At 39.3% G+C, this 27573-nt stretch overlaps 1 protein-coding gene across 2 annotated transcripts in view; it reads left to right on the top strand.

The window, feature by feature from the left end:
* The first annotated feature begins 5172 nt into the window (after window positions 1–5172).
* MSRA (methionine sulfoxide reductase A) overlaps window positions 5173–27573 on the top strand; it is a 439748-nt gene continuing 417347 nt past the window's right edge. Inside the window, exon 1 of one of the 2 annotated variants that reach the window (XM_073892526.1) lies at window positions 5173–5520. In XM_073892526.1, coding sequence (XP_073748627.1) covers window positions 5385–5520 — 136 coding nt within the window. In that variant the 5' untranslated portion in view covers window positions 5173–5384. The remainder of the gene's footprint in view (window positions 5521–27573) is intronic. The other variant, XM_025873759.2, reaches the window with a different exon arrangement.

The following is a 27573-nucleotide window of genomic DNA, read 5'->3' as shown; positions in this document are numbered from 1 at the left end:
ACACTATCAGGTGTTGGGGTAGTCAACTAGGACAACAAACAAAACTGAAAGTAACAATCAAGTCTTTATTCACTTACTGTGATAGTGTAGGCAAGAGACCAAAATGTAAAGTGCTGGCTCCTGTTCCATTTTTCCACATGGAATAACATTGGGTGCAAGGGTCAATCAGATGACATGCAGGACAAGTGGGGGAAATTGTTTCCCTGCTGAAGAGACTGAACAAAAGTCTGGTGTGTGGAGAGGGAGAAACCACTCATGGAGGCTTCCAAATGGAGATGCCTGGGCTAGAAATGCAGATATGATTATGGGTATGGTTCCTGTGGGGTGGGGCCTAAGTCCTAAGACCTTGACTGCAATTCCCTCCAGAAGACTGCAATTCATTGCCTGTGCACCAAGTGTGAGGAGGGCAGTTTTCCCTTATACGACCTGTTGGGGAAAGCCTTTGTAATTGCCTATGGTTGGGCCTAAAAGATGACATGTAGGATTTTGGCCCTGAGCTGAACTCCTCAGTTTTTGGCTACTCTTGGTCCTTTGCATTTGCACTTGAGTTTTAGAATCAGCTTGCCAATATCTAGAAAAATGTCTGCTGAGATTTTTATTGGGATTTCATTGAATCTATACATCAATTTTGGGAGAAATGTCATCTTAACAATACCTAGATGCTGAATCTTCTGATCCATGAACATGGTATATCTCTGTATTTATTTAGATCTTTTAATTTCTCTTAGCAATGTTTTGTGGTTTTTCACATACGGGTCTAACACATCTTTAGTCAGGTTTATCTCTAAATACTTAATATTTTTGGATGCTATTTTAAATGGTGTTTTACAAAAACTTCAATTTCCATTTTTTCTCTCAAATATAGTAACAATAGATTTTTGTATATAGGTCTAGTTTCCTAAAGTGTTGCTAAATCAACATACTAGTTCTAGTAGTTTTTCTGTAGACATCATAACATTAGCCTAAACTATATGGCATTGGTTTAATGGTAGGTGGCAGACAAGGACGCAGATATTACAGGCTGAAAAGCTGGTGATCTTTTTTGTGCTGCTGTAAAACATTTCAAAAAATTGTCAACTCAATATCTTAGAAGGCCAACCACATGCTCTTTGAATCTGTAACTGTAGGGAAAATGGTACAGAAAAAGTGTAGGGATGATTCTCTGACCAATGAGAGAGTATTGTCTGTTGCCTGCCTCCTTCCGGAAAATCCTTTGAGAAAGATGAACTCAGGTAGAAGCTAGCCATTTTAAGAGATGAAGGGAAATAAAGCTCTGCTAAGATTGAAGTTCTCTGCCTGCAGTCTGTAATACAAATTGACTGAAGGTGGTTATTTAGGGCCTTCTAGTTTTGATAAAGCCAAAAGCTATTATACTCCCAATAGCAGAAGATAAAACTGTGACCCAAAGCCCTTCTCAAGGGCCATTAGCAAAGTGTTGTCTGCCAGATGATAGAAGCCAAGCAGTGAAGATTCTATTAAGGGGATTGCCTTTCCAACCAAACCCTCTGTTTTTGCTGGCTACAAGGGCACTGTAATTAAGTTAATAGATAAAGGATGGGACAAACAGAGCCTAGTAAATGAAAATGAAGAGTAATTACACATAAGAAATATGACTAGTTGAGATCTTTAGCTGCGGTTATTTGTACAAGGAATTGTAAAAGGAACAAATGAACCAGAAATACATTCAGTAACTTTTCAAATGGAGCTGACAAAAAGCTACAAGTCTAGCTTGCCAATACTTGTGTGCATTTGACCCTGAAGTCCCTCAGAACTGCACCAGTAAGAAACTGGGCACAAAAAGATGTGTATCCTCTCAGGAAGGCATACTTGTCAATATACTCTTCAGATGCAATCATGAGGATCATGGATAAGAACCTCCCAGAGGGTAAAGCCAGTAACTTCAAATCCAACAACAGAGGAGTTCCTTCTGGAGAGCAGAAATGGGATCTAACTAAGAATTTACTTACCACCTGGGCAATCTTTGAAGTTTCCTTTTTGCAACATTTTGCTAGGCTATGGACCAGTGACTACTTCCCCTCCATTCTTTTTCCAAATAATTTTTCATATTCCTACCTCACCAGGTATATGGCGGAGGGTGTGTGTGTGTGTGGGGGGGGGGAAGATACTTCATCTTTTAGTTAGTAGGTCACTGGGTCATGAGGAGTTATATTCAGACTTGAAACAGACTGTGTATCATCTTCATATCATGGACTTAAGAGCTGGATGCAATAACTACTTGGAACTTTGGCTTTTCTCCCTTTGGAATAGGGTATGTTCTGTTAGAAGATGGGCATATATATAAATATCTGGGTGGCCAAAGGTGCGGACTGTGACAAAGTTGTCCACCAATGTACATTCTCACCTTCCTTTATTACTAGAACTGCTGAGTATTAGCTGGATCCATGGTTGCCCAGCTAGAGAACTTTATCTCCCACCTTCCAGTTAGATGTGGTTATGTCTCTAATCAGGTCAATGGAATGAGTGAGTAGTGCTACATCTGGGACTCACTCCCAGGAGTACTGAGATGTATATCCCTTTCCTTTCTGCCTTTTGGCAGGGCTAAGATACAGATGTGATGGCAGGTTCTGGGATGGAGGTTATGTATGAGGATAGCAGCACTGACCTGCCATTCCTGGACAACTGACCTCTGGACCAGTATAGGAGAGAAAAAAACAAAACTATCTTGTTTCACAGACACATAAATACAGAGAACAAACTGATGGTTGTGAGAGGAGGAAGCCGGGGGATGGGTAAAATGGGTGAAGGGGAGTGGGAGGTACAGACTTCTAGGGATGGAGTAAATAAGTCACAGGAATAAAAGACATAACATGGGGAATATAGTCAATGGTATTGTAAAGCATTGTATGGTGACAGATGGTAGCTACACTTGCAGTGAGCTTAACTATAGATTTGTTGAATCACTGTGCAGTAGATCTGAAACTAATGTAACATTGTGTGTCAACTATGCTTCAATTAAAAAAAAACACACTATCTTGTTTCATATACAGTATCTTTGGGTCTCTGTTAAAGCAACCTTATCTGTATCCCAACTAAAACTGAGGCCTAGATTTGGAATAGAGTATTATGTAAGTATTCTTGTCTCCAAAGGCCAAGGTGGAGCCATTCTTGAACAAATGGAAAAGAAACTTTTGCTAATCGAAGTAAGGGTTTTGGCCCAATTAAACCAATACTAACCACAGGAAACTTAATGTAAGCCAATTCAGTATGAGATATTATGGAAGAAATGACATGGTCCTATCAGCACTTAACTACCTACTTTTAGATTGTATGTAAGAGAAACTTCTATTTTGTTTAAACTGCTGTATTTTTGGTTTTTTTTTTCATATCTAAGAGGATGCTTACACTGCATCCTAAACAACATACATTGTTAGAATTTGTTGAAAAACCAGTGCCTAATCACAAAAATAACAAATCAAAGCAGTGTGTGCCCAATGGGGAATATGGACCAAAAAAAAAAAAGACTCTCAGTTTGGAGCTCAGAAGGGATTAGGAGGGTCTGAAGAAAAGGAAGTCCTAGTGGTGAAAAGGGCATCATTGAAGGCAGGAATATTTTATTTTCTCCTTAAACCAACTAACCAACCAACCTCAGTGTAACTTTTCTTGCAACTATTCTGGTAAATGAGATAAGAAAACACTGCTTTAAAAAAAAAACAAGCTTTGAAATAAACCAAGGTACTTTTCCTTTAAAACTATTTTTGTTTATAAATAACATAGGCATTGGAACACTTGAGAACACTGTAACAATGCAGAACGTTTTAAGAAAGTGAAAATCAGTAGACATTACCTTGAACAACAAAACTGCAACCATTATTTTTTTTCTGGTCTTTCTTCAGTGGGTGCACAAGTGGAGATACATGTATTTTTATATATACTACAGAGTACATATATATACATACTGCAGCTCTGTTGTGTTTTTTCACTTAATATTATGTAAGTACTTAGGTGAAAAATTCTTCAGTTCTTAGTTGCTGTTATTGTTTAATTTCATTCAATTAACCATAAAACATAGAAAATCAGTATCAAAAGGCAATAATTAAACACACACACACACACACACACACACACACACACACACAGAATATTTCCTCTGACAGAAAAGCTTATTTTTTCAAGCGCTTAGCAGTGACCAAGCGTAGAAGGGACATCTTGGAGTGTTTTCAGGAGAGGCCTGTAGAAACTACTTTGCATAACCTCATAGCAAAAACAATAATAAATAAATAAATAATAAATTAAAAAAATAAATAAATGAAAAGTAAAAACTGGGGCAAATTGCCCAGAGGAAATCTAAAATTACAAAATAAAAACTTTAATGTTACATGTCTGACCATATTCTACAATATAGTAGAGCCATCCTTCTGTCCTATTATAGTCGAGACCACCTTAAAAAAAAGGGCAACTCACTCATGGGGGAGGTCCGGTCAAACTCTTTTCATTTCTGTGGGTGCTAATCTTAAATTCCTTCCCTCATGAGACTATTTGCCCATTCTGGCAGAACATTTGTGTGAAACCAAAATTTCACATATGGAACTCCCAAGTCACCCATCTGGCCCCACCTACCTTATTTTTCGGGTTGAAAATTTGTCACAGGAACAAATGTTATCTCCCACGATTTGAGAAACAAGACTGATCCAACAGCACCATTAAATGCATATAAACTGGGCTACTGGTGGTATTAGTGCTTTGATTATTTTCCCTCCTGCAAAATGGGTTTATCAGTGTATATATGTATTGTGTATATATACATAAAACATTATTTTGAATTATCTTCCCTATTCTGAACTTTTTGAAAATTGTGCTTAGTTTTTATTCTGGATACTCATCTTTTTGATAATTTATCATTATAATGGCTGCAGTGGAAATACTCATACATTCTAGCTGCCTGTAAAGTAGGTTGTCTTATATCTTATTGGGCACACTGAATAACTGCTAAGGTTTTTTAAGGAGGGTACGAACTTTAAAATCAAAGGCTAGGCATTATTATTATTGGCCTCTGCCGCTTCACGTACTTTCGTATCGCAATTAGTACATTTGTTCTCTGCCTGGGAACTTTGTACTGAAGCCGAACCAGAAAGACTCGCTGGTGCCTCCTAGGACCAGGCACCCCCCCGCCGTCTCCCCTCCCACCCCTGGGCGAGAACACGCCCTCAGTTACTGCCGGTCTGACCCGAGCCTTAGGTAACTTCTATTCCGGGGCGGCAGTGGCCACAGCCAGCAGCGCAAGCGGGCCTCAGCTGACCCCCGCCCGCAGCGCGGCCCAGTGCACCGGGGTGCCGCAGCCGGGCGCCAGCTGCCCACTCCGCAGGGGCGGCTCCGCTCTCGACCGCGCCGTTCCGTTTGGCGGCCTCTCGGCCAGCCGCCCGCCCATGCTCTCAGCCACCAGGAGGGCTGGCCAGCTCTTCCACATTCGCTTTCCCGTTTCGAGAATGAGCAACTCCGCCTCTAAGATCGTCAGCCCCCAGGAGGCCTTGCCGGGCCGGAAGGAGCCGATCCCCTATACGGGTAAGGACGCGTGCACGCGCAGAAGGCTCTGTTATTGTCGTGGCGCATGCGCATCAGCGCCCGGTGGCTGCGCGTCCTCTGCCCGCCCGGAAGAGAGCCGAGGGCCGGCCTCTGGTGGATAGTTAGGCTGGGGTCTGCGCAGGCGCGGAGAGGCTCCGACCCGGGGGGCGTGGGGAGGGGTCGTAGCTTTTTCTTTGTTTGGCTTCTCACCCCCTAAAACAGCACGAAGCACTTTGATGGAATCTAATATGTTCGTATAACTCACCTAGAGTGCAAATACCCCGGCGGCTCCAAACTTTGGGTAGGAAAAGCGCTGACCCGATTTCCGCTCTTTCTCACAGGTGTGTGAGCCCTCAGTCCCGGCTTCTGTGCCTCCCTTTTTCTTTCTCTTATGTACGGTCCGCTGGGATACTGGCCACTTTCAGCGATGGTGCCGTGTTGTGTTGTCACTGGAAGCAATGGAATGATACAGAACGATGAAAACTGCAGTTCTGAAATTGTATCTCAGACCACTGTACCGGTTGCAAGAATTATCCTCAGGCTTCCATTATTCTCCCTGAGTGCCCGGTTTCTCCCAATTGGCAGGCGCTGCCTCTGGCCCCGTGCTCGCGGGTCTGCCGGTATCAGTAGTCGGAGGTGTCGCTTTAAAGCTGTGCTTTACAAACTTAAAAATAATTTTCTAACCTCATACCAAAACTTTTGGAAAATACAGTAAAAAAAAAAAAAAGCCAGAAAAATGATCACATGGTTGGGTGCCCAGTAATGTTAAACTACTTTAAAAGTTATTTGCATAAAGCTTAAACTTCAGTTTCTGTCGCAGACTGGTAGCGGTTCGCAGACATCCCAGGTCCACCAACCAAGGACCATTGCCATTATCTTGGTGCAGTGCTTCTCAAAGCGTGGTCCCTACAATTAGTGTTTTAAACAAACCCTTTGGGTGAATCTAATACACTCCATAGTTTGTAAACCACTGCTTTAGAGCTGTTGGAGAATTAAATGGTGATTAGTCTTTTACATATGGCTCAATGCCAAGATAAAGCCTGCATTTAAAAATTCCTGGGAATTCTGTTTTTCTTTTCCATAAAGAATTACTGAGTTATAGGAGGAGGTCATAGTGAGGGTGTGCATATCATACACAGTATTCAGTATCAGTATGAGATTGGAAAAGATAGGTTTTTTGAATGTGGGGCAGTTTGGAAACTGACACTGTGTAACTTGTTTCTCCAACTGCATTAGCAGTTTGGCTTCCTATGCCCCGCTCACTTCAACTCCACCTCATGGTCAGCCCTAAAAGTTTTATTTTTGACTCAAATTCAGAGAATGAGTTTTAAACTTCATTTTAAAAATAAATTCTCTTTTACAAACCACTATTCATAAATGGATACTTAAAGGCAGTGCTTTTTCAATGCTGAACACCCCCAGCTTGTACTCAACTTCCTCTTTACATACTATAGTCTCTTTGGTATGCCCTCCCAGACATCTAAAAAAGAACAAATGAACACAAAAATCTTTTTTTTTGAAAACAAAAATCTTGATCAGATTTGCAAACTGGTTCAAGATCAACTTTGACCAAAATGTAGTTCTGCTTAATCTTTTTTTTTTTTTTTTAAGATTTATTTGTTTATTTGACAGAGAGAGACACAGCGAGAGAAGGAACACAAGCAGGGGGAGTGGGAGAGGGACAAGCAGGCTTCCCGCTGAGCAGGGAGCCCCAATGCTGGGCTCCATCCCAGGACCCTGGGATCATGACCTGAGCCGAATGCAGACGCTTAAGGACTGAGCCACCCAGGCGCCCCTAGTTCTGCTTAATCTTAACCAAAGTCTTCTCAATCACTTACCTGATACATAAATGACATTTTTGGTAAAAGATTAACCAATATGACAGAAACGAGCCAATGATTTGTCACATCCACCTAGTATCTCTAGTGGAAAACCTCAGGGTTTGGTTCTCTTCCAGGCTCTTCGGTCTTTTTATGTAGCCATGCATACATCTCTGTATCTGGACCAGTAAACTGCTTTTTTTGGTGTAGGGCCAAGCCTACAATGCATGTGCATGTGCAATGTGTATGTCCCTATTGCTCAGCTGTTTTAACTCTTTTCCTGCCCAAATACTTCAGTTTTAGATTGTGGCCTTTCCAGTCCCCACTCCTGGTACAACTCCTCCCTTGACAGGTTGCCAAAGGTTCTGACTGGCCCAGAAATGGGCAGTATTACCTCCTTGGTAGGTTTTGGTGGCTGTAAGCTTGAAACTTATGGACTTAAGTATTATTTTTTTGAAAGTCAAATTCATCTCTGTCCCAACCTCCAATCTGTTTAGTAGCCCTTCACTCCTTATTATCTCTGCCTGTTGTTAATTGTACCCTGACTTTCAAACGTTCTGTGACAGAAGCATCACCTTTTGATTTTAGAAGATAAGGCCTGTTTAGTGTCTTTGGTTCAGCCTAGTACTAGGCTCTGTCTTTGTGCCCTATTACCAAATACTTTAGGTGTGAAGAGTTATCATTTTAGCTTTAATCCTACCTTTTTTTTGGTATTCAGAAGGAAACTTACACCCTTTTATAAACTGTGGCCAAGTAGTAGATTACTACTTTGCAAGAGGGTAAGATTCAGTCCTTCAAACTTCTGTAGTGTTAAATTTCTCCCAGGCTACCTGTAGTGGATGAAAAGATGAATAGTCCTATTTTGGGTGACTGGTCATGACTAAACTTGGACTGGACTGGCTCATTTGAAGCAGACCCTGTTGAAGTTGGTAGGGGGTCCTGGACAGCACCGGCTGGCTGGCAGGGCATACAAGCAGTTTACCTGATCTTATATGTGGTGGTGGTCTCTCTCTGTTTCAGTGCCTGGCTGTAAAGCAATACTCAGAGAACTTTGGGACTGGGGGAAAAGTGGAATTCATGCTTGTTGAACTGAATTGTTGGGCAGTTAATTGCTAGATAGGCAAGAGGTGGAAGGCTTATACTGAAAACCTATGTTGTTAAAATGTAAGTTTATTATAGTTAGAACTAATCTTATTTCCAGTGAATTAATTACTGTAAAAGCCCAGTTTTTATTTTGTATGGCACCTTTTTTTTTTTTTTTGCATTTTGGAAATATTGCTAATCTGGTTTTTTGGTCAGGTGTTTGGGATTTGGAGATATCATCCAAGATAACATTGACAGCTCATATTTAATCTCTGCTTTCTTGGGCCTATATTCTTAGGTAGTGTTCACTGTATTACTGTGTTGTTGTTGTTGTTGTTTTTTTTCCTGGCAAGAGGAAGAGATGTAGAACACCTGCTCAGAGTATACTCTTTTAAGAACTTTAAGTATAAATAGAAAAACAGTAAAACAATATGAGTAATCCAAAAGGTGGTTTCTTGGAAAACAATTGAACTGTAACAATAAAATTTATATACTATCTAATAAAAAAGGAAGAAAGTACAAATACATAAAATAAGAACTGAGAGGGGAGTAAATAGAAGTAGAAAACTTAAAGAATTATAAGATACTAACTCGTTGAAAATAAATTTGAAAACTTGGATGGAATAGATAATTTTTAGGCAAATATAATTGACCCAGATTGATACCAGAAAGATCCCGTTCTGTTTAGGAAATCTTAACAGAATGATTTTTCTAGAAGAAATGTCATCCAAGAGTTGCCTCCTCTCAAAGCATCATGTTCAGACAATTTTACAGGGCACTCCTACTACTCACAACCCTGAGATCATGACCTGAGCCAAAATCAAGAGTCGGATGCTTAACCAACTAAGCCACCCAGGTGCCCCTATGTCTAATTTTTTGAGGAATCTCCATACTGTTTTCCATGGTGGCTGCACCACTTTGCATTCCCACCAACAGTACATGAGGGTTCCTTTTACTTCACATCTTCACCAACACTTGTTGTTTCTTATTTTTGATTTTAGCCATTCTAACAGATGTGAGGTAGTATCTCATTGTGGTTTTGATTTGCACTTCTCTGACAATGAGGGATGTTGAGCATCTTTTCATATGTCTCTTCTTTGGAGAAATGTCTGTTCATGTCTTATGTCCGATTTAAAATTGGATTATTTTTTTTGGTGTTGAGAAAATTTTCATCTTTCTATAACTTGTGGCTTAGTAGATTTCTACTTTGCAAGAAGATAAGATTCAAACCTTCAAAATTCTTCAATGTGAAGCTTTTGCAAGGCTGCCTAAAGTGGATCAAAGCATGACTAGGCCTATTCCGGGTAATTGGTTATTATTTAACATTGTTTTGTAAGTGATAGCTAATGTAGTCAGATAGGAGAAGGCAATTAGAAATGTACAAATTGGAAAAGAGAAGGTAAAACTAGACAACAACCAGTAGCTTTACTCTATGCAAACAACTTGTTAGAAAATATAATGGAAGAACACACCCCATTTATAACAGCAACCAAAAAAGATAAAATTTATGTATAAACTTGGCAAAAAATATGCAAGACCTAAGTGAAGAAAACTTTCAAATGCTACTGAAGGACACAAAAGAAGACTTGCACAAATGGTAAGACATACCAGGTTCTTGGATAAGAGTGAACAGGAAACATATAAGTTCTCCCTATAAGTTAATTTATAAAGGAACATGCTTTTAATAAAAGTACTAATTTTTTTTGTTTTATTCTAGAAACAGACCCATTAATTAAAAAAATTCATATGGAAAAATAAACAGGAAGAGTTACAGTAACTGTCAAAGAAGAGCAAAGAGGGGCAGCTGGTCCTACCACATAGCAAAAGTGAAGCTTAATAACTTAAACAATGTGATACTGGTCCATGAATAAGTAGGTCAATGGGATAGAATAGAAAGATCAGAAATTCTTTTTAAATCTTTTTTTTTTTAAGATTTTATTTATTTATTTGAGACAGAGAGAATGGGAGAGAGAGAGCACATGAGAGGGGGGAGGGTCAGAGGGAGAAGCGGACTCTCTGCCGAGCAGGGAGCCCGATGCGGGACTCGATCCAGGGCTCCAGGATCATGACCTGAGCCGAAGGCAGTCGCTTAAGCAGCTGAGCCACCCAGGCGCCTGAAAGATCAGAAATTCTTAAATATATATGGAAATGTAGTATATCGTAAAGGTGATATCTCAAATCAGTGGGGAAAAGATGGAGCATTCAATAATAAATGGTTATGGGACAACTGGGTAGCCAAAATGAAAAAAAAAAAAGTTGGATCTGTACTTTACCTCGTAAACCAGAATAAGTTCCCAAACAGATATTTTATGATAATAGCTCATGCTTATTAGGTGTGTGCTGTAGGTCAGGCACTCTAGTAATTACTTTACATTTGCTAAGACATTTAATCCTCACAGTAACCCCCTGGGGTAGTAATTATTATTAACCCCATTTGTTGATGTGGAAACTGAGGCCTATATGGGTTAGGTGACTTATCCAAGGTCATATAGCTAGTAAGTGGTGCAGCTGGGACATGAATGTGGGCTATTTGGCTCTAGAGTTTGTGATCTTAACTACTGTACTGTTTTTTCATTTAGTTACTTGTGAAAATGAAACAGTTTAAGTGAGAGAATGGGAGAATTCCTTTATAATCTTGGGATGAGGAAGGCCTTTCCAACTATGACTTGAAAATCAGAAGACTTAAAAAATTGATAAATTAGATCACATCAAAGTAAAAATATTCTCATGGCAAAAATTACCATAAGCAAATTCAGAAGACAGACTGGGATAAATATTTGCAACTTATAAGTGAAGGACTGTTGTCCCTAATATATAAGAAGCTCCTAGAAATTAATAAGAAAACACCAACATCTGTTAGAAAATAGGCAGAGGTTATAAACAGATAGTTTATAGAAAAGCAAGTACAATTGGCTCTTAAACATATAAAGGGGTGCTCAACTTCACTCATAATGAGGAGGATGCAAACACCATTTTTCATTTTTCAGATTGGCAAAAATCCAGAACTTTGATGGTACACTTTGTTGGTAAATCCTTAAGGAAAAAGGCACTCTTGTACATTGCTGGCGAGAGTGTAAATTGGCTCCACTCTTATGGAAGGCAATTTGGCAATATCTATAAAAAATTTAAATGCATATACCTTTTGACCCAGGAATTCAATTCTGGGAATTTATCCTACAGATACACTTGCACGCACGCCAAATGATGACTATACCAGGTTATTCACTGCAGCTTTGTTTGCGGTAGCCAAAGATTGGAAACAACCCAAATGCCTATCAATAGGGGCTAGTTAAATAAATTGTGGTTCATCCTCACAATGGAATATGCAGCTGTAAAAAAGAACGTGGAAAATCTATATGAATGGGTATGGAGAGATTGCCAAGATACAGTGTTACGTGAAAAAAGCAGGGTCAGAACAGTGTTAATATGGTATGCTAATTTTTGTGTGAACAGGGAGGAAAATAATAAGATGTGTGCACAAAGAAACTTTGAAAGGATAGCTAAGAAGCTAATAGCTGGGGAGAGGGCTATGCGGTGAGCTGAAGATGGATGGGACACACAAGTGGGAGACTTTCCTTCATGCTTTCTTGTAACTTGATTCTTGTAATGTGACTGCATTATTGAGTTAACCCCACTATGAGGATGATCTCTCTCTGTGGTTTTTAGTTTAATTGACCACGTTTCTATCATCTTTTGTCATCCTATTTCAAGTTCTTACTTTTTTTTAAATTTTGCTCTCTTTTTCTTGTCAAGTAAGTCTTTTTTTTCTTCCCCAACTTGCTTTTGTAATCAGAATCTACATTTTGGCGTGATTTAAAAAAATCTATATTTAGAGGGTGAAATTGGAATAAGTTAATCCAAGTCATTTTACATTTCATAAATATTCATTTTTATTGAAGCATCAATTGTGGTGGCATCATTTATACAAAGAAAAGATCTTTGGGGACAAATTCCTTCCACTATTATGTAGAAGGCATTATGTGTATTTCTTTTATTTTGAGTGATGTACATAGACTTTTAAAAGAAAATGATAGAAAACAATTTTCCTTTTAGAAAAATTTTCCCCAATGTGTGATTAATTTCTAAATCGGAGGACACAACTATTATTTTTCCTCTTCACATCTTGTCTAACGCTCTTTATTTTACCCTCTGTTTCAGAACCCTCAGTGTTTCCCTGAAGTCCCTGGGATAAGGGTATTCCGTACCTCCCATGATCTGATCCTTACCTTCCCAGCCTTTCTTCCTGCTGTGCCCCATAGAACCCCATCCTCTGGCTAACATGTGTTTCTGTGTTCTGCCTCTGGAGTTGCTCATGTTATTCTACCCAAGTGGGTTCCACATTGCCAGTGTTTTCATTTAGTCATTCATTAAATGTCTATTAAATGCCTCCTTAGGTAAAATAATGTTTTCCATATATACTTACCCTACCTCATCTTCAGAACTTGCCCTGATTGGATTCCATTTCTCCTATAAATGCATCCCTTTTCTCTCCAACCTAAGTGATTCTTTTTTCTTTTCTTTTCCTTTTCTCGTCTCCTCTCTTCTTTCTTTCTTTTTTAAAGATTTTATTTATTTGACACAGAGAGAGAACACAAGCAGGGGGAGAAGGAGAGGGAGAAGCGTGCTCCCCGCTGATCATGATGCGGGGCTTGATCCCAGGATCCTGGGATCATGACCTGAGCTGAAGGCAGATGCTAAACTGACTGAGACACTCATGCACCCCAGTCCTTTTCTTTTCTTCTGGACAAATAATTATGTACTGTTGCATGAATCCTCCTCTTGGATCTTGTATTGTTACTTAGATGTCGTGTTACTACCCAGGTTGTTAAATCTACGTCTTATCTCCTCATATGAGGGGGAGCTCCCTTGAAAGATGGCTGTCCAGAGGGAGGAGCCCTCTTTCACTCCTTGAAGGGAGGGGCTGGCTATGGTTGATACTGTTTTATCCTTCAGTTTGTAGTACTTCACAGAGGACACTGTCTACATCGGGCACTCAGTTATGGTTTGCGAATATTGGGGAAAGTATGACTAATGCTGGTTGAAGGTGGTCTTTGTGTGTGACCATTGTGTGACCATTGTGACACAGAGAAGCTAACATAGCTCATCTTTTGTCCCTGGGGTATATATCCTAAATCGTTTTTTCATTAGTAGTGATAGATTTGGGCTGATTACAGACTTTCTTCTTAATTACTCTTGTTACCAGTAGTAAACTTTTCTGTTGGCCAGGGTGAATGATGAGGAGCCCCTCACCTTTAAATCTCTAAACAGGGACTTGGCTAGGAATCTGCAGCAGTAGTTGGGAAAGAGGCATCCTGCTCAGCACAGTCCATGGGGGACCTGGTCTGCTTCCTTCAGGATCAGGGGTGACAGCGAGCCCCTGCTTCAGCTGGGGGAGGGAGGAGAGTGAGGACAGTTGAGGTGAGAAATGGGAAGCTGGTTGGGTGAGGAGACATCAGCCCCAAGAGAGCCAGTGGCCTCCACACCCTCAGCGAGAACCAGAGTGGAACCTTTTTGCTAGGCTTGGTCTGCCCCTTCATAGACCCCAGTGCCTTGCCAGCCATCACCCCTGCTGCCTTGGCAGATGGCCAGATGCCTTCCCATGCCACGGCAGCTGGCTGGCCCTGTCATCTTGCACCAGCCAAAATCTTTGAACTCTGGTGAAGTGTGAAAGACTGAATTCTGCAAAAGATGGATTCAGAGTGTCAGTGCATGATGAGTGAAAGTTGTGGATCCTCTGTATCCTGTTCTTTCATCTCTCTTCCATCATAAATTCCCAGTTTGTCTGAGAGCGTCCAGTAGCTAATGTTTTGTGAAAATGTAGCACTAGACTGCAAACTACTAAAGGGCTGGAGTTGGTTTATTCGTTGTGCCTGGAACACAGTAGGCTGACAATAAATATTTGAGGAATGACCGTAGCATGTTAGGTTGTGAGCTCTGAGAGGCGGGCCCCTGTGAGCAGTAGCACACATAATAGACATACACATATTATGTATAATGGCACTTAGTAGGTAGTCAATAAATGTCTGAATTCATAATGGAGAGAACAGTGCACTGAAGAAGACAGGAAGGGTAGGGATTTGGGGCCTTGGGATTGCCATTGTTTGCTGGTTTCCAAAATGTTAATGGATTTTCCTCCCATACCAGAAAACTTTATCTGCTGGACAGAATTTCTGCTTCCAAATGGAAATGTATGGAATGAGGAGTTGGCCATACTTGAGGAATGGAGTGTCTGTCTACCCTGTTACACGATGGCAATTTCCTTACTTGCTGCTGCTTTTCTTTCCTCTGGTTCAGAGCATCAGTCCAGGCTTAGCTTCACAGAACTGAGTTTCTGCCATGCTTCCCAGAGATTTCATTACAGCACACTTCTGCTGGGTATGGGTTTGTCATGGTTTAGTGTCTTCTTATTTTAACTTGTATCTAAGCTAAGAGATAATAAGAGGTTGGCAGTACCTGACAACGGTCTTATCTTTGAATAAGCAGAATTGGCATTTGCTGGCATTGCCCCCTTCACTGCCCTCATTTTATTGTGGCTTTACTCTTTCTACCCCTCTTTTCATGGATGGCTAGCTTCTTTCTAATCACTCTTGCCTGCAGATGGCTCCTGAAATCTAGATCTCATTTTGCAAAAGTTCTGCTTTCCATTTCCGTTTTCCTAAAGGCGTTTAGGATTTGACTGTCCTGCTATAACCCTAAACTCAGTTCTAAAACCATACTTACCATTTTGCCTTCAAAACATTGGATACATATTTTAATTTCTCCATTTCTGTCAGTGGTACTGCTACAACCTCAAGTCCCCCAAACCTTGGTTGCATTTGTTTTTGAACCTGGCGTCTGTATTTAATATGTCCCTCCTCCAATAAGTCTTGATTGTTCCTTGTTTTCTCTATTAGGGTTCTCCAGAGAAACAGAATCAGTGGGATATATATAGATATATAGAAAGAAATTTATTACGAGAGATTGGCTTACATGGTAATGGAAGCTGAGAAGTCCAAGATTTGCCATATGTAAGCTGGAGGCCCAGGATAGTGTGGTTCTAGTCCAGCTCTGAAGGCCTGACAACCGGCCTTCAGAACTGGACTAGTGTTAAGTCCTAGTCCAAGTCCTAAGGTCTGAGGGCAGTAGAAGATGGATGCCCCAGTTCAAGCAGAGAGAGCACATTCACCCTTTCTCCATCTTTTTGTTCTAGTCTGATCAGATTGGGTGAAGCGTCCCCACACTGATGGGTGCCATCTTTTTTACCCAGTGTACCCATTCCAATGCTAATTTCATCCAGAAGCACCTTCACAGGCACACCCAGGAATAAGGTTTTACCAGCCATCTGGGCATCCCGTAGCCCAGTCAAGTTGAAACATAAAATAACCATTACACTTTCCTTGGTCTCTGCCTTCATTCTCTTCAGTCTACTATGACCACTGCTATCAGACATCTGTTTAATCCTCAGATTTCATACTATCACTGCTTGGAAAATAATGGTGACTGTATGTGATTGGTATGATTATAACTGAACTCAAGGGTACATCACTTGGGTGCATCAAATTGAACACAACCCAAAGAAGTGTTGAAAGCAAAGAACTTTTTATTACTTATTGTAAGTAAGGAGACAGGGAGATAGCTCTCAAAGCACTGTCTTCCCATGGGGTTAGCACAAGAAGCTTTTATTCAGTGTATTGGGGGTGGGGGCAGAGAGCTTGCATATACATTAAGGAACTTATACCTAATCTGTTACTTAGGCACTTTGGTTCAATTGCTCATGCCTAGCCTGTCAACATGCTTGTGCATACATTGCTCAAAAAATGGCAGGAAGCCCCACCCATAGGAGGAGATCTTAGTATTATAATGAACTAAAGGTACCTTCAGGACAATTTGGGGGCTTCTGCACAGGTCCTCCGCTCCCAACCCACTCAAGCTGGCTCATGTGTGGGGCTGTCAGGCCAACATCTGCCTAGCTAGACATCTCCTTGGCAGGAACTGCTGATTTTCAAAAACAGAACACATTCCTTCCCTGCTTTTGTCCTTTCCCTCTCCTCCCTTCTACTGAGAGCTTGCAGCCCTCTGATTTGAGTAACTTCTGTTGCATCCTAGCTAACATGATGACACTCTTCATCCTGGAGTTAGAAACTTCCTCTACCGTGCTAACTTCAGTGTTCCTAGTCTCTACAACCGCCCCCCCCCGCCCCCCGCCCCAGCTGGCTCTGCTCTTAATTCCTTCCTTCTAGGACATTTGCTTTCTTCCTCATAGCCCGTCTAAATCTTCCTGGGTCTTTCAAGGCTCAACTCAGTCCTTTCCCTTCCATGCTGCCTTTTGGGGGTGGTTTCAACTTTGATTGCTCTTAAGAGTTGTTGTGATTCCATTTCTTTGTGTCTTCTTCAATTTCTTTCATGAGTATTTTATAGTTTTCTGAGTACAGATCCTTTGCCTCTTTGGTTAAATTTATTCCTAGGTATCTTATGGTTTTGGGTGCAATTGTAAATGGGATCGACTCCTTGATTTGTCTCTCTTCTGTCTTGTTGGTGTATAGGAATGCCACTGATTTCTGTGCATTGATTTTATATCCTGCTACTTTACTGAATTCCTGTATGAGTTCTAGCAACATATGTTAAGAAAAAAGAAAAAGAAGAAGATAGCAGGAGGGGAAGAATGAAGGGGAGTAAGTCGGATGGGGAGACGAACCGTGAGAGACGATGGACTCTGTAAAACAAACTGAGGGTTCTAGAGGGGAGGAGGGTGGGGGGGTGGGTTAGCCTGGTGATGGGTATTAAAGAGGGCACATTCTGCATGGAGCACTGGGTGTTATGCACAAACAATGAATCATGGAACACTACATCAAAAACTAATGATATAATGTATGGTGATTAACATAACAATAAAAAAATAAAAAAAAGAGTTTGTTGTGGAACTATAGCTCTGGGCCCTCGTTTTGTACTTTCATTTCACTGTGTCTCCTCAGGGAGGTGAAAGTTGAGTTCCTTTAGTGTATTTGAAGCTCAGTGATTGCTATTCTTCTCCCTGGTGGTTCCTGAACTCTTAGTCTGGTTATGGTGCCCTGCTGGCATGGGCAGAGGTCCTGGGTTTCGAGGACTAGGCTGCTGCTTGGTTTTCTGGTTATCTTTCTCCTGGATGTCCTGTCAAAGTGCTCTTCCTATTTGGTGAGATACTTGACGACTTTGACTTATGATCCTGTTAAAAGATAAACTGAGGCATATTACATTTTTTAAGAGTTTATTTGAGCCAAAGTTGACTCGAATTGGGCAGCATCCAATCTAGCAGACAGAAAGGAGCTCCAAGGAGCTTGTACAAACATGAAGGACTTTTTATTGGCAGAAGGGAATGGGAACAAGGAAGTTAGACTAGATAAAAAAGCAGGTTGGTTATTACAATGATATGTCCTCCCAGGCAATGGCAGACTACTTAACTAGTGTTGATCAGGCAATTCCTGATTGACTGGTTTAGGATTTCATTTCTGCAAGAGCCAAAACTGTAACTAAGTTAAGTCTTGGTTTGGTGATGTAGGGCTTTGCATAAGTGACTCTATTTTGAGCCAAATGTCTTGTTTTATTTTTTTTTTTAACAATGCCAGATGCTTGATTTGACCTTGACCCAAGACCACCATATCCTCTGGGTTAGCTGGGATCTCTTCTGTAAGCTGCATCTCTTATGAAAGGTCAAATAAGGTTATTGTCCTTTATAGAGAGAGACATGGTTCCTTATATTTCTGTAGGGCTTTAGTATGATTTTGTGTGAGCATATCTACAGTGTTTCTCAGCAGGGTATATTTCTGATCCACTAGCTTGTTGTTGAGTAAGTGTATTAAATTTGCATTATAATATAAGAAAGACTGGTAATAGTGAAAGTGGAAAAAATGCAGAGTTATAATATGTTCCAATGAATATATTATCATTACATTTTTAAAAAATGAAGGATAAAATTGAGAAACATTGAACGTCTTCCCAGAGCATGTATAGAAAATGAATGCTTTTGAAAATGTTACCATGGCAAAGTAATAACGTTAGTGTTGAATTTTCTTCTGTAACTTTTTCATATTTTACCTTCAATTGTTTTTATTTGTAGTTTGCTGTTAGGTAATTTATACTTTGCTTAGGTCAAATGCAATGTGAAAAATCAAAAAGCATTGTTCACATGAGACCGAAACTTATTTTTTGGCCAACTAAAAAAAAAAAAAATTGATATTTTAACAGATTTTACCCAAAAGGCAAGAGTCATGAAAATGAAGTACTGTGAGGGAATTCATAGCTTTCCAGCTGGAGAAAATGAAAGCTAAAGTAAAAAATCCTGAATGTACCGTAGTTAGCAGATGAAAAGAAAACCATGTTAGAGTTTGCAGAATGGAGTAGCCAGCTGTCAGATAGAGCCCCGGAGAAAACACTGCATTGCTGAAAACCTCTTTTTCCTTATCTCTTCTTAAGAGCCAATTCATAGAGAGCTACGTCATCCAGCAGTCAGCCTTCTGCAGCAACTCCTGCTGGTCCCCAGAGTTCCTGGCTAACCACTTAGCATTCCTCACACACCGAGATGTGTGCACTGGCTTGAAGAAGCCCCGCACAGAGCTCCCCACTCCCCCCACCGAGGACTGCAGTGGGCCTGATAACAGCCTGAGCTCAGGCGGGGGCTCTCCCTGACAACCGGAGGCAGGTTGCTGGGAGACCGCATACCTCCAAGAGTAGAAACTGCACCCAACTGCCTCTGAATGTAAAAGAGGTTTGAGGAGCCCCTTGCAGATAACTTTTTATTTTAAGAAACTGAAAAACAACATTTTTTTTTTCTTCTGCAGGATTATGCTCATCCTATGAAGCTCTGTGGAATTATTTTGTTAAGTGGAATAGAAGGGAATAATTATTTTCTGATGAAAATTAGGAGTTGGGCGAATAAGATTATGTCGCCCTTTGCTGCAGTCATTTCGGGGCAACACACCTGATTTAAGGAATAAGCTGTATAAATTTGAATATGAATTTCCAGGGGCAAGATAGGAACCAAGAGATTTCTATTAGTATAATGCTGGAACTTAGGACCGAACTCTTTTGGCTCATGAAGAACCTGACAGTTTTTTCTTTCTCAGGATAAGGAGATCTGTTAAAGAGCTGAGGTCTAGGCTTCATTTTATGGATATGTTTGCTTTGGAACTTGCAGGATGGTTGACAAAATTGATATAATTTTAAAAAATGAGGATTCTCCTACTGTTATCTCCAAATGGTCACATTACACTAATTAGAAAGGAAACAAGTGGCCTCTGCCCTGAGTCTCTAGCTCGTCTCCCCCGTGAATCTGGGACTGGGCACTTCCTCCTGTGCAGAACGGCCTGGGCGTGAGGCCGCCGGTCTGTGCTGAGATGGCTTCTCTTTGCCTCAGGGCCTTTATCACTTCAATCTCAGATTTTTATTTATGTTTGTGCTCAAAGTTGGATTTGTCAGTAAGTTTTTACTTATTTTCATTCTCTTCTCCCAACTTCCCAAGTAACCAGCGTCCAGTACCTTGTGGGTGTGTTATAAAAATGGATCAGTGTGTATTCTCTGCGTCTCACTCTTCTCACTTACTAGCACACCCTGGAAATACCTCCAAGTAGCTGGCATATCTTAAAATGCTCTTTTTTAAAAAATTAATGAACTTTATTTATTTGAGCAGTTTTAGGTTTGTAGAAAAACTGAGTGGGAATTGTGGAGGATTCCCATATATACACACTCCCCCACCCCACGTTTCTCCTGTTGTTAACATTTAGCATTAGTGTGGTAGATTTGTTGCAATCGATGAGCCAATATTGACACACTATTATTAACCAAAGTCCATACTTTAGGGTTCGTTTTTTATTTTGTATATTCTGTGTGTCTTGACAAATCTATAGTGATGTGTAGCCAACCATTAGCGTATCATACAAAATAGTCTGACTGCTCTAAAAGTCCCCGGTGTTCTGCCTATTTAGCTGCCTATTTATCTCTTCCTGCTGAACCCCTGGCAGCCACTTACCTTTTTACTGCCTTCATAGTTTTGCTTTTCAAAAAATGTCATACATGTGGGATCATAGAGTACGTATCCTTTTCAGATTGGCTTCTTTCACTTAGCAGTACGCATTGAGGGTTCCTCCATATCTTGATAGCTCATTTCAGTGCTGAATAATATTCCGTTGTATGAGTGTACCATAGTTTGTTTAGCCATTCACCTACTAAAGAATATCTTGGTTGTTTCCAAGTTTCAGTAATTATGAATAAAGCTACTATAAACATTCTTGTACAAGTTTTGTGTGGACATGTTTTTAACTTCTCTGGCTGGATACCAAGAAGCATGATTATTGGATCATGTGGTATGAGTATGTTTCATTTTATAAGAAACTGCCAAACTGTGTTCCAAACTATGTTCTATTTTGCATTCTGACCACCAGTGAGTGGGAGTTCCTGTTGCTTTACATCCTTGTCAGCATTTGGTGTTATCAGTGTTTTGGATTTTAGCCATTTTAGTAGGTATATAGTGCTATCTTATTGTTTTATTTTGAAATTCCCGAATGACATATGGTGATGAACATCTTTTCATATGCTTATTTACCATTTGTATATCTTCCTTGGTGAAGTGTCTTCTTGTCTTTTGTTTATTTTTAAATTGGATTGTTTTCTTATTGTTGAGTTTTAAGAGTTATTCCTATAATTGGAATAGCAGTCCTATATCAGATGCCTTTTGCAAATATTTCCTCCCAGTCTGTGGCTTGTTTTCTTATGCTTTTGACAGTGTCTTTTGTAGAGCAGACATTTTTAATTTTAATGAAGTCCAACTTATTAATTTTTTTCTTCCATGGATTGCACTTTGGTGTAGTATCTAAAAAATCATTGCCATACCTAAGGTCACCTAAATTTTCTCCTGTGTTACTTTGTAGAAGTTTTATAGGTTTGCATTTTAAATTTTGAGCTAGTTTTTGTGAAAGATGTAAGATCTGGGTCTAAATTAACTTTTTTTTTTTTTTGCATGTGAATGTCCAGTTGTTTCAGCTCCATTTGTTAAAAAGACTGCTTTTGCTCCATTGCACCGCCTTTGCTCCTTTGTCAGAGATTAGTTGGCTGTGTTTGTGTGTGTCTATTTCTGGGCTCTCTGTTCATTTCCATTGGTTCATTTGTCTGTTCTTTTACCGATACCACACTGTCTTCATTATGGTAGCTTTACGGTAAGTCTTGAAGTTGGGTAGTTTCAGTCCTCTGGCTTTGTTCTTCAATTGCATTGGCAACTCTGGCCTTTTTTTCCTCCCCTCTCCATATAAATTTTAGGATCAGTTTGTTAATATCCACAAAATAACCTAATGGGATTTTGATTGGGATCTATTGAATCTATAGATCAAGTTGTGAAGACCTAACAACTTGACGATACTGAGTCTTCTTACCCATGTCCATGGAATAACTCTCTACTTATTTAGATTTTCTTTAATTCCTTTCCTCAGAATTTTATAGTTTTCCTCATCTAGATCTTATACATATTTGGTTAGATTTGTACCTCAATATTTACTTTCTTTTGGTGTTAATGTAAACTTTTTTTGGTTTTTGTTTGTTTGTTTGTTTGTATTTTTTACATTTCACATTCTAGTTGGTCATCACTGGCATGTGAGAAAACAGTTAACTTTTGTATATTAACCTTGTATCCTGTAACCTTCCTGTAATCACTTAGCAGTTCTAGGAGTTTGTTTGTTTGTTGATTCTTTGGGATTTTCTACACAGATAGTCATGTCATCTCTGAACAAAGACAATTTTTTTTCTTTTTTCCCAATCTGTATCCCAGGTTTTCCTTTTCTTATTGCATTAGCTAGTACTTCTAGTATGATGTTGAATAGGAGTAGTGAGAGGGGACATCCTTGCCTTGTTCTGATTTTAGTGGAAAAACATCTAGTTTCTTATTAATTATCATGTTAGCTGTAGGTTTTTTGGTACATATTCTTTCATCAGGTGGAGGAAGTTCCCCTCTATCCCTAGTTTGCTAAAAATTTATATGCAGTTTTTAATGGCTGCATAATATCCCATGATATGTATGTACTATAGTTTATTAGAACAAAACAAAACAAAGGCAACCTCTGTATCAGTTATTAAGTGTTTGGCTCCTGTAGTACTATAGATATATTTAGTAATCATGGTATGTGGTATATCATGGTAATAACTTACAAATACCTTCCTTGTAAAATCTAGCCAAAGAGATAAAGTTTATGTTAGGTTATGCAGTGCCTTGAAGTCATTCTAAGTAAGGAGTTCAGATCAGAATGGAAAATGAAAAGAATATATCTTCTGGGATGATGTATACTTTGGGGGGAAATCAGAGGTTCAAGTAGGCAGATGGTAAGCATCTTATCCATGAAGTATAAACATCCTATGAATCTTTGATGCTTGCCAGTACATTTGGATTGGTTTCTAGATACAGCTTGGCAGTCAAGTTATGGTATTGTTTGTTCTGAGAACTTAAAGGTCGATTTGACCCACTTACATTTGATGAACTGGACTAAAAAGTTTTAACACCTTTGCTATAAACCAGAGGTTGGCAAAATAGGCCTGTGGGCCAAATTTGGCCTGCAGCCCATTTTTGTTTTTTTAATAGCAGTGCTGCATTAAGGGCACATTCTAATTTATCTTTTAATTTTAGATGATAAAGGACTCTTAAATCTGATGAATTTTAAGTTGTACCAGTATTTAATCTAGCTCATTATGGCAAAATGTAACTGTAACACCAGTGATGTAACAGTCTAACCAAAACAATGACAAAACCCCCATATTATCTGAATAATCCTCACTGTTAGTATGAAAAAGCACCAGAGTTGCTGGATTGTTGTGAAACTCTATGGGTGTAACATTTTGCAACATTTGGTCTCCCTACTGCTGATCAGAAATCATTGATAATATAGTATACTTAACTTGACAGCAGAGAAGTCATTTCATTGGGGATTGTTGAAGTTTACTTATCAGCATACGAACCAATTTTACATTATTCCTGAGCTCAAAATTAATCATTACTATCTCTGCAATTTTGTGTTTTATTTATATCTTCCCATAACAGTGTATTTTGTGTCATAATTACTTGTGCTCATGTCTGTCACTGCCATGAATTGTGAACGCTTTAGGAGCCGAATCTAGCTTTGGTTCATCCTTGTGTTCCTCTCAAGGCCTAGGGTAGAGTTTTGTGAATTCTAGGTGAATAATAAGTGTTGAGTGAATAAATGGATGAGTGAATGAACCAATTGCCTGGAAAAACTAATGGCAACCCTACATACTGTCTATATAGAATGTGTTCCAATTGACATTTGTATATTTGCTATCTGCAGATCAAAGGAAACTAACCGTAATCTAGGAGTCCTTCAGTATTTTAAATCTGTTGTCACAATTTTATTTCTCTCCAGTCTGCCTTCCTCCCTAAACTATGAATGGCAAATTTGATTATTGTGAATAACTTTTCAACAGAAACATCCATTGATGTAAAAAGTGGCCAATTAGTAAAAGACATAAATATAATACAAATTAAGTATCATAAAGAAGATATAACAAAATTTGCTCGTTATTGTTTTTCATACTTTATAGCATTTTTTTGTGAAATGTAGTTGTGGTAGTCTCTTTAAGAGAGGGTCTAGGGTGGTAAACTTTCTGTGTGGGAGTTTTTATATCTGAAAAATGCCTTTATTTCACCTTCACATTTGAATACTAATTTGGCTAGGTACAGGAATCTCCATTCAAAGTCCTGTTTTGTTTTGTTTTTCAGAAGTTCTTGTTTCCAGAGAGGTTGATGAGGAGTCTGCTTTAGATCAGATTCTTGATTGTTAGTAGTGTTTGTTAATAATGATTGTTTTCTGATAACTTTTGGGATTCTTTTCTATATTTTGAGGTTCTAGAAATTTTCTACATTATTATACAGCTTAGCACATGGTAGCCCTTTCATTCTGAAGCCTATGTCTTTTTTTTTTTTTTTTTTAGTTCTAAGAAATTCTTAGATGTTATTTTTTTAAACATTGGCTCCTCTGAATTATCACTATTTCTCCTTTATAAACTTCGCTTTGTTGGATATTGGTAAATCTAGAGCTGTTCTCTGTGATTTTTTTTCTTAAGATTTTTTTATTTATTTGACAGAGACACAGCGAGAGAGGGAACATAAGCAGGGGGTAGTGAGAGAGGGAGAAGCAGGCTTCCCGCTGAGCAGGGAGCCTGATGTGGGGTTCGATCCCAGGACCCTGGGATCATGACCTGAGCTGAAGGCAGTCGCTTAACCAACTGAGCCACCCAGGCGCCCCTTCTTTTAAACTTTCTATCTTTTCATCTTATATTCTGGAAGAATTCTTTAGCCTTGATCTCCTAGCTGACTAATTTTGCTGTTTTTTTCATTCTGCTACGGAGCCGTTCTATTAAGTTCTTAATGGCAACAATTACATTTCTTCATTTTTCAGATCTCCTCTTGAGTCTGTTTTATAAAAATCAAGATCCTATTGTTTTATGGATGTAATGCCATCTTTTATGTCTATAAAGGTATTAGGTCACTCTTCTTATAACGTTTAGTTCTGAAACCCTCCAAGCTGTAAAGGCTCCTTGTTCTGGTCTTTCTCACTCTGAGCTCATCTTTTCTAGACTCTCCCCGATCTCAGCTTGGGGCAGCCAGTCCTGGAAGAGGGGCTGAGCAGCTGTGGGTGCTTGTGCTCCTTACTGTTTGCAGTGGGAATAGGGGACTGTCAGAGCTGACAGCAGCCGGCCTCTAGAGCTTGTCTGGTCCCCAGTTTGTCCTGGATTTACCTGGGGCCCTTCCCTATTTCTCCATCATAAACACGGACCTAAACACTGTGTGGAGAAGGGAAGAAGGCGGGCACAGGGATTCATAGGACAAACTGCTCCCACTTCCACGGTTCTACCAAACCATCACCAGCTGTTCCTAGCCCTCCCCCACTCCAGGGTACCCCCACGTGTAGTCACAGAGCTTCTGGTGCTACACCCCTGTCTTGGTCTATCCTTGCCTCTTGCTCATCTCAGCCACACCTTTCAACCTGCCAGGAATTGCTGGAAGCCCCTAGTCTGTTCAAATTTTTTTAAACTAAATTTCTTATTTTGAGACAGTTGTAGATTCACACACAGTTGTAAAAAATAACACCCTTCACCCACTTTCCCCAGTGGTAACATCTTGCAAATCTGTTGTACATCACAACCAGGTTATAGACAGTGATCAGGTCAGTGTACTGAACGGTTCTATCAGCACAAGGACCCCTGTGTTGTTGCCCATATATAGCCACACCCCACCTCCTTCCCCACTGCCAGCCCTTCCCTGACAACTGGCAACCACTCATCTGTTCTCCATTTCTGTAATTTTGTCACATCATTAATGTTATATAAATGGAATCATACAGCATGTAACCTTTTGGGGATTGGCTTTTCTCCATCAACACAATTCCCTGGAGAGTCATTGAAAGTGTTATATACGTTCATTCTTTGTTCCCTTTTATTGCAGAGTAGTATTCCTTGGTGTGGCTATACCACACTTTGTTTTACCATTCACCCATTCAAAGACATCTGGATTCTTCCCAATTTTTGACTGTTATGAATAAATCTGCTATGAATTTGTGTGCAGGTTTTTATGTGAACATAGTTTACATTCTCTGGGATAAATGCCCAAGAGTGTAATTGCTGGGTCATATGGTAGTTGCATGTTTAGTTTTATAAGAAAGTGCCAGAGTGTTTACAGAGTCATCCCATTTTTATGTCCCCACCAAGCAACGTATGAACGATTCAGTCTTTGCATCCTTCCCAGCATTGGATGTTGTCACTATTAATTTTTAGCCATTCTGATAGGTGTGTAGTGATAATCTCATCATGGCTTGAATTTTATTTCCCTAATGGTTAATGATATTGAACATCTCTTCATGTGCTTTCATATCATTTATATATCCTCTTCAGTGAAATGTCTTTGGTAATATGTTAGACATCTCTAATTAAATTATTTGTTTTTTTACTGCTCAGTTTTGTGAGTTCTTTGTATGTTCTAAATATTAGTTCTTTGTCAGATATATGGCTTGGAAATAATTTTCTCCTTGACTGTAGTTTTTTTTTTTTTTTAAATCTTTGTAATAGGATCTTTTGCAGAGTGAAAGTTTTCAATATTTGTGAGTTCCAATTTATCATTTTTTCTTTCATGGATTCTAAGAATTTTTTGCCTAGCCTTGATCCCAAAGATTTCTATTTTTTCCTGAAAGTTTTATATTTTTACATTTTACATTTAAGTCCATGATCCATTTTGAGTTAAGTGTTTAAAGTTTGAGATTTAGTCTGAAGTTCATTTTTTTTAAGCCTATGAATATCCAATTGCTAAAGTACCCATTTGTTGAAATCCTTTCTCCATTGAATTGCTTCTGCACCTTTGTCATAAATCAACTGGACACATTTGTGTGGGTCTACTTCTGGGTTCTTATTTTCTTCTGTTGATCTATGTGTCCCTCTCTCTGCCACACTATCTTGGTTACTGTAGCTTTATGGTAGGCCTTAATATTGGGCAGAGTCACCCCTCCCACTTTATTCTTTTTTTTCAAGATTGTTTTTAGCTGTTCTGAGGCCTTTGCCTTTCCATATAAATTTTAGAATAAACTTGTCTATAATACTGTATGATATAGGTACTTAGAGTTGTCAGAATCATAAAGCAAGAAAGCAGAATGGTGGTTGCCAGAGGCACTGTGGGGAGGAGAGAATGGGGAGTTGGGAGTTGGTGTTTAATAGGTATAGAGTTTCAGTTTTACAAGGTGAAAAGAGTTGCAGGCGTGGATGGTGGTGATGGTTGCAGAATGTGTGAATGAATGTATTTAATACTATTGAACCACACACTTAAAAATGGCCAAGATAGCAAATTTTATATTGTATGTATTTTACCACAATAAAAAAGAATAAACCCACACACACAGAATAAATTCATCTATGTTTACAGAAAAATCTTGGTAGGATTTGATAAGAATTGTACTAAAATTATAAAACAATTTGGGGAGAATTACTGTCTTTACTGTGCTAAGTCTTTCTATCTGTGAACATTCATTTAGGTTTTCTTTGATTTCTTTTATAAGTGTTTTATAATTTTTAGTGTATAGATCTTGTACATATTTGTTAAGTTTATAATTAAGTTTCTCAGGTTTTTTTTTTTTTTTGGAGTGATTGTAAATGGTATTAT

The sequence above is a fragment of the Callorhinus ursinus genome, unplaced genomic scaffold, assembly GCF_003265705.2.
Source record: "Callorhinus ursinus isolate GAN/ISIS: 27379988/994484 unplaced genomic scaffold, GSC_fseal_2.0 scaffold4, whole genome shotgun sequence".
Lineage (NCBI taxonomy): Eukaryota > Metazoa > Chordata > Mammalia > Carnivora > Otariidae > Callorhinus > Callorhinus ursinus.
Note: the sequence above shows the minus strand (reverse complement) of the source record. Positions and strands in the feature narration are given on the sequence as shown.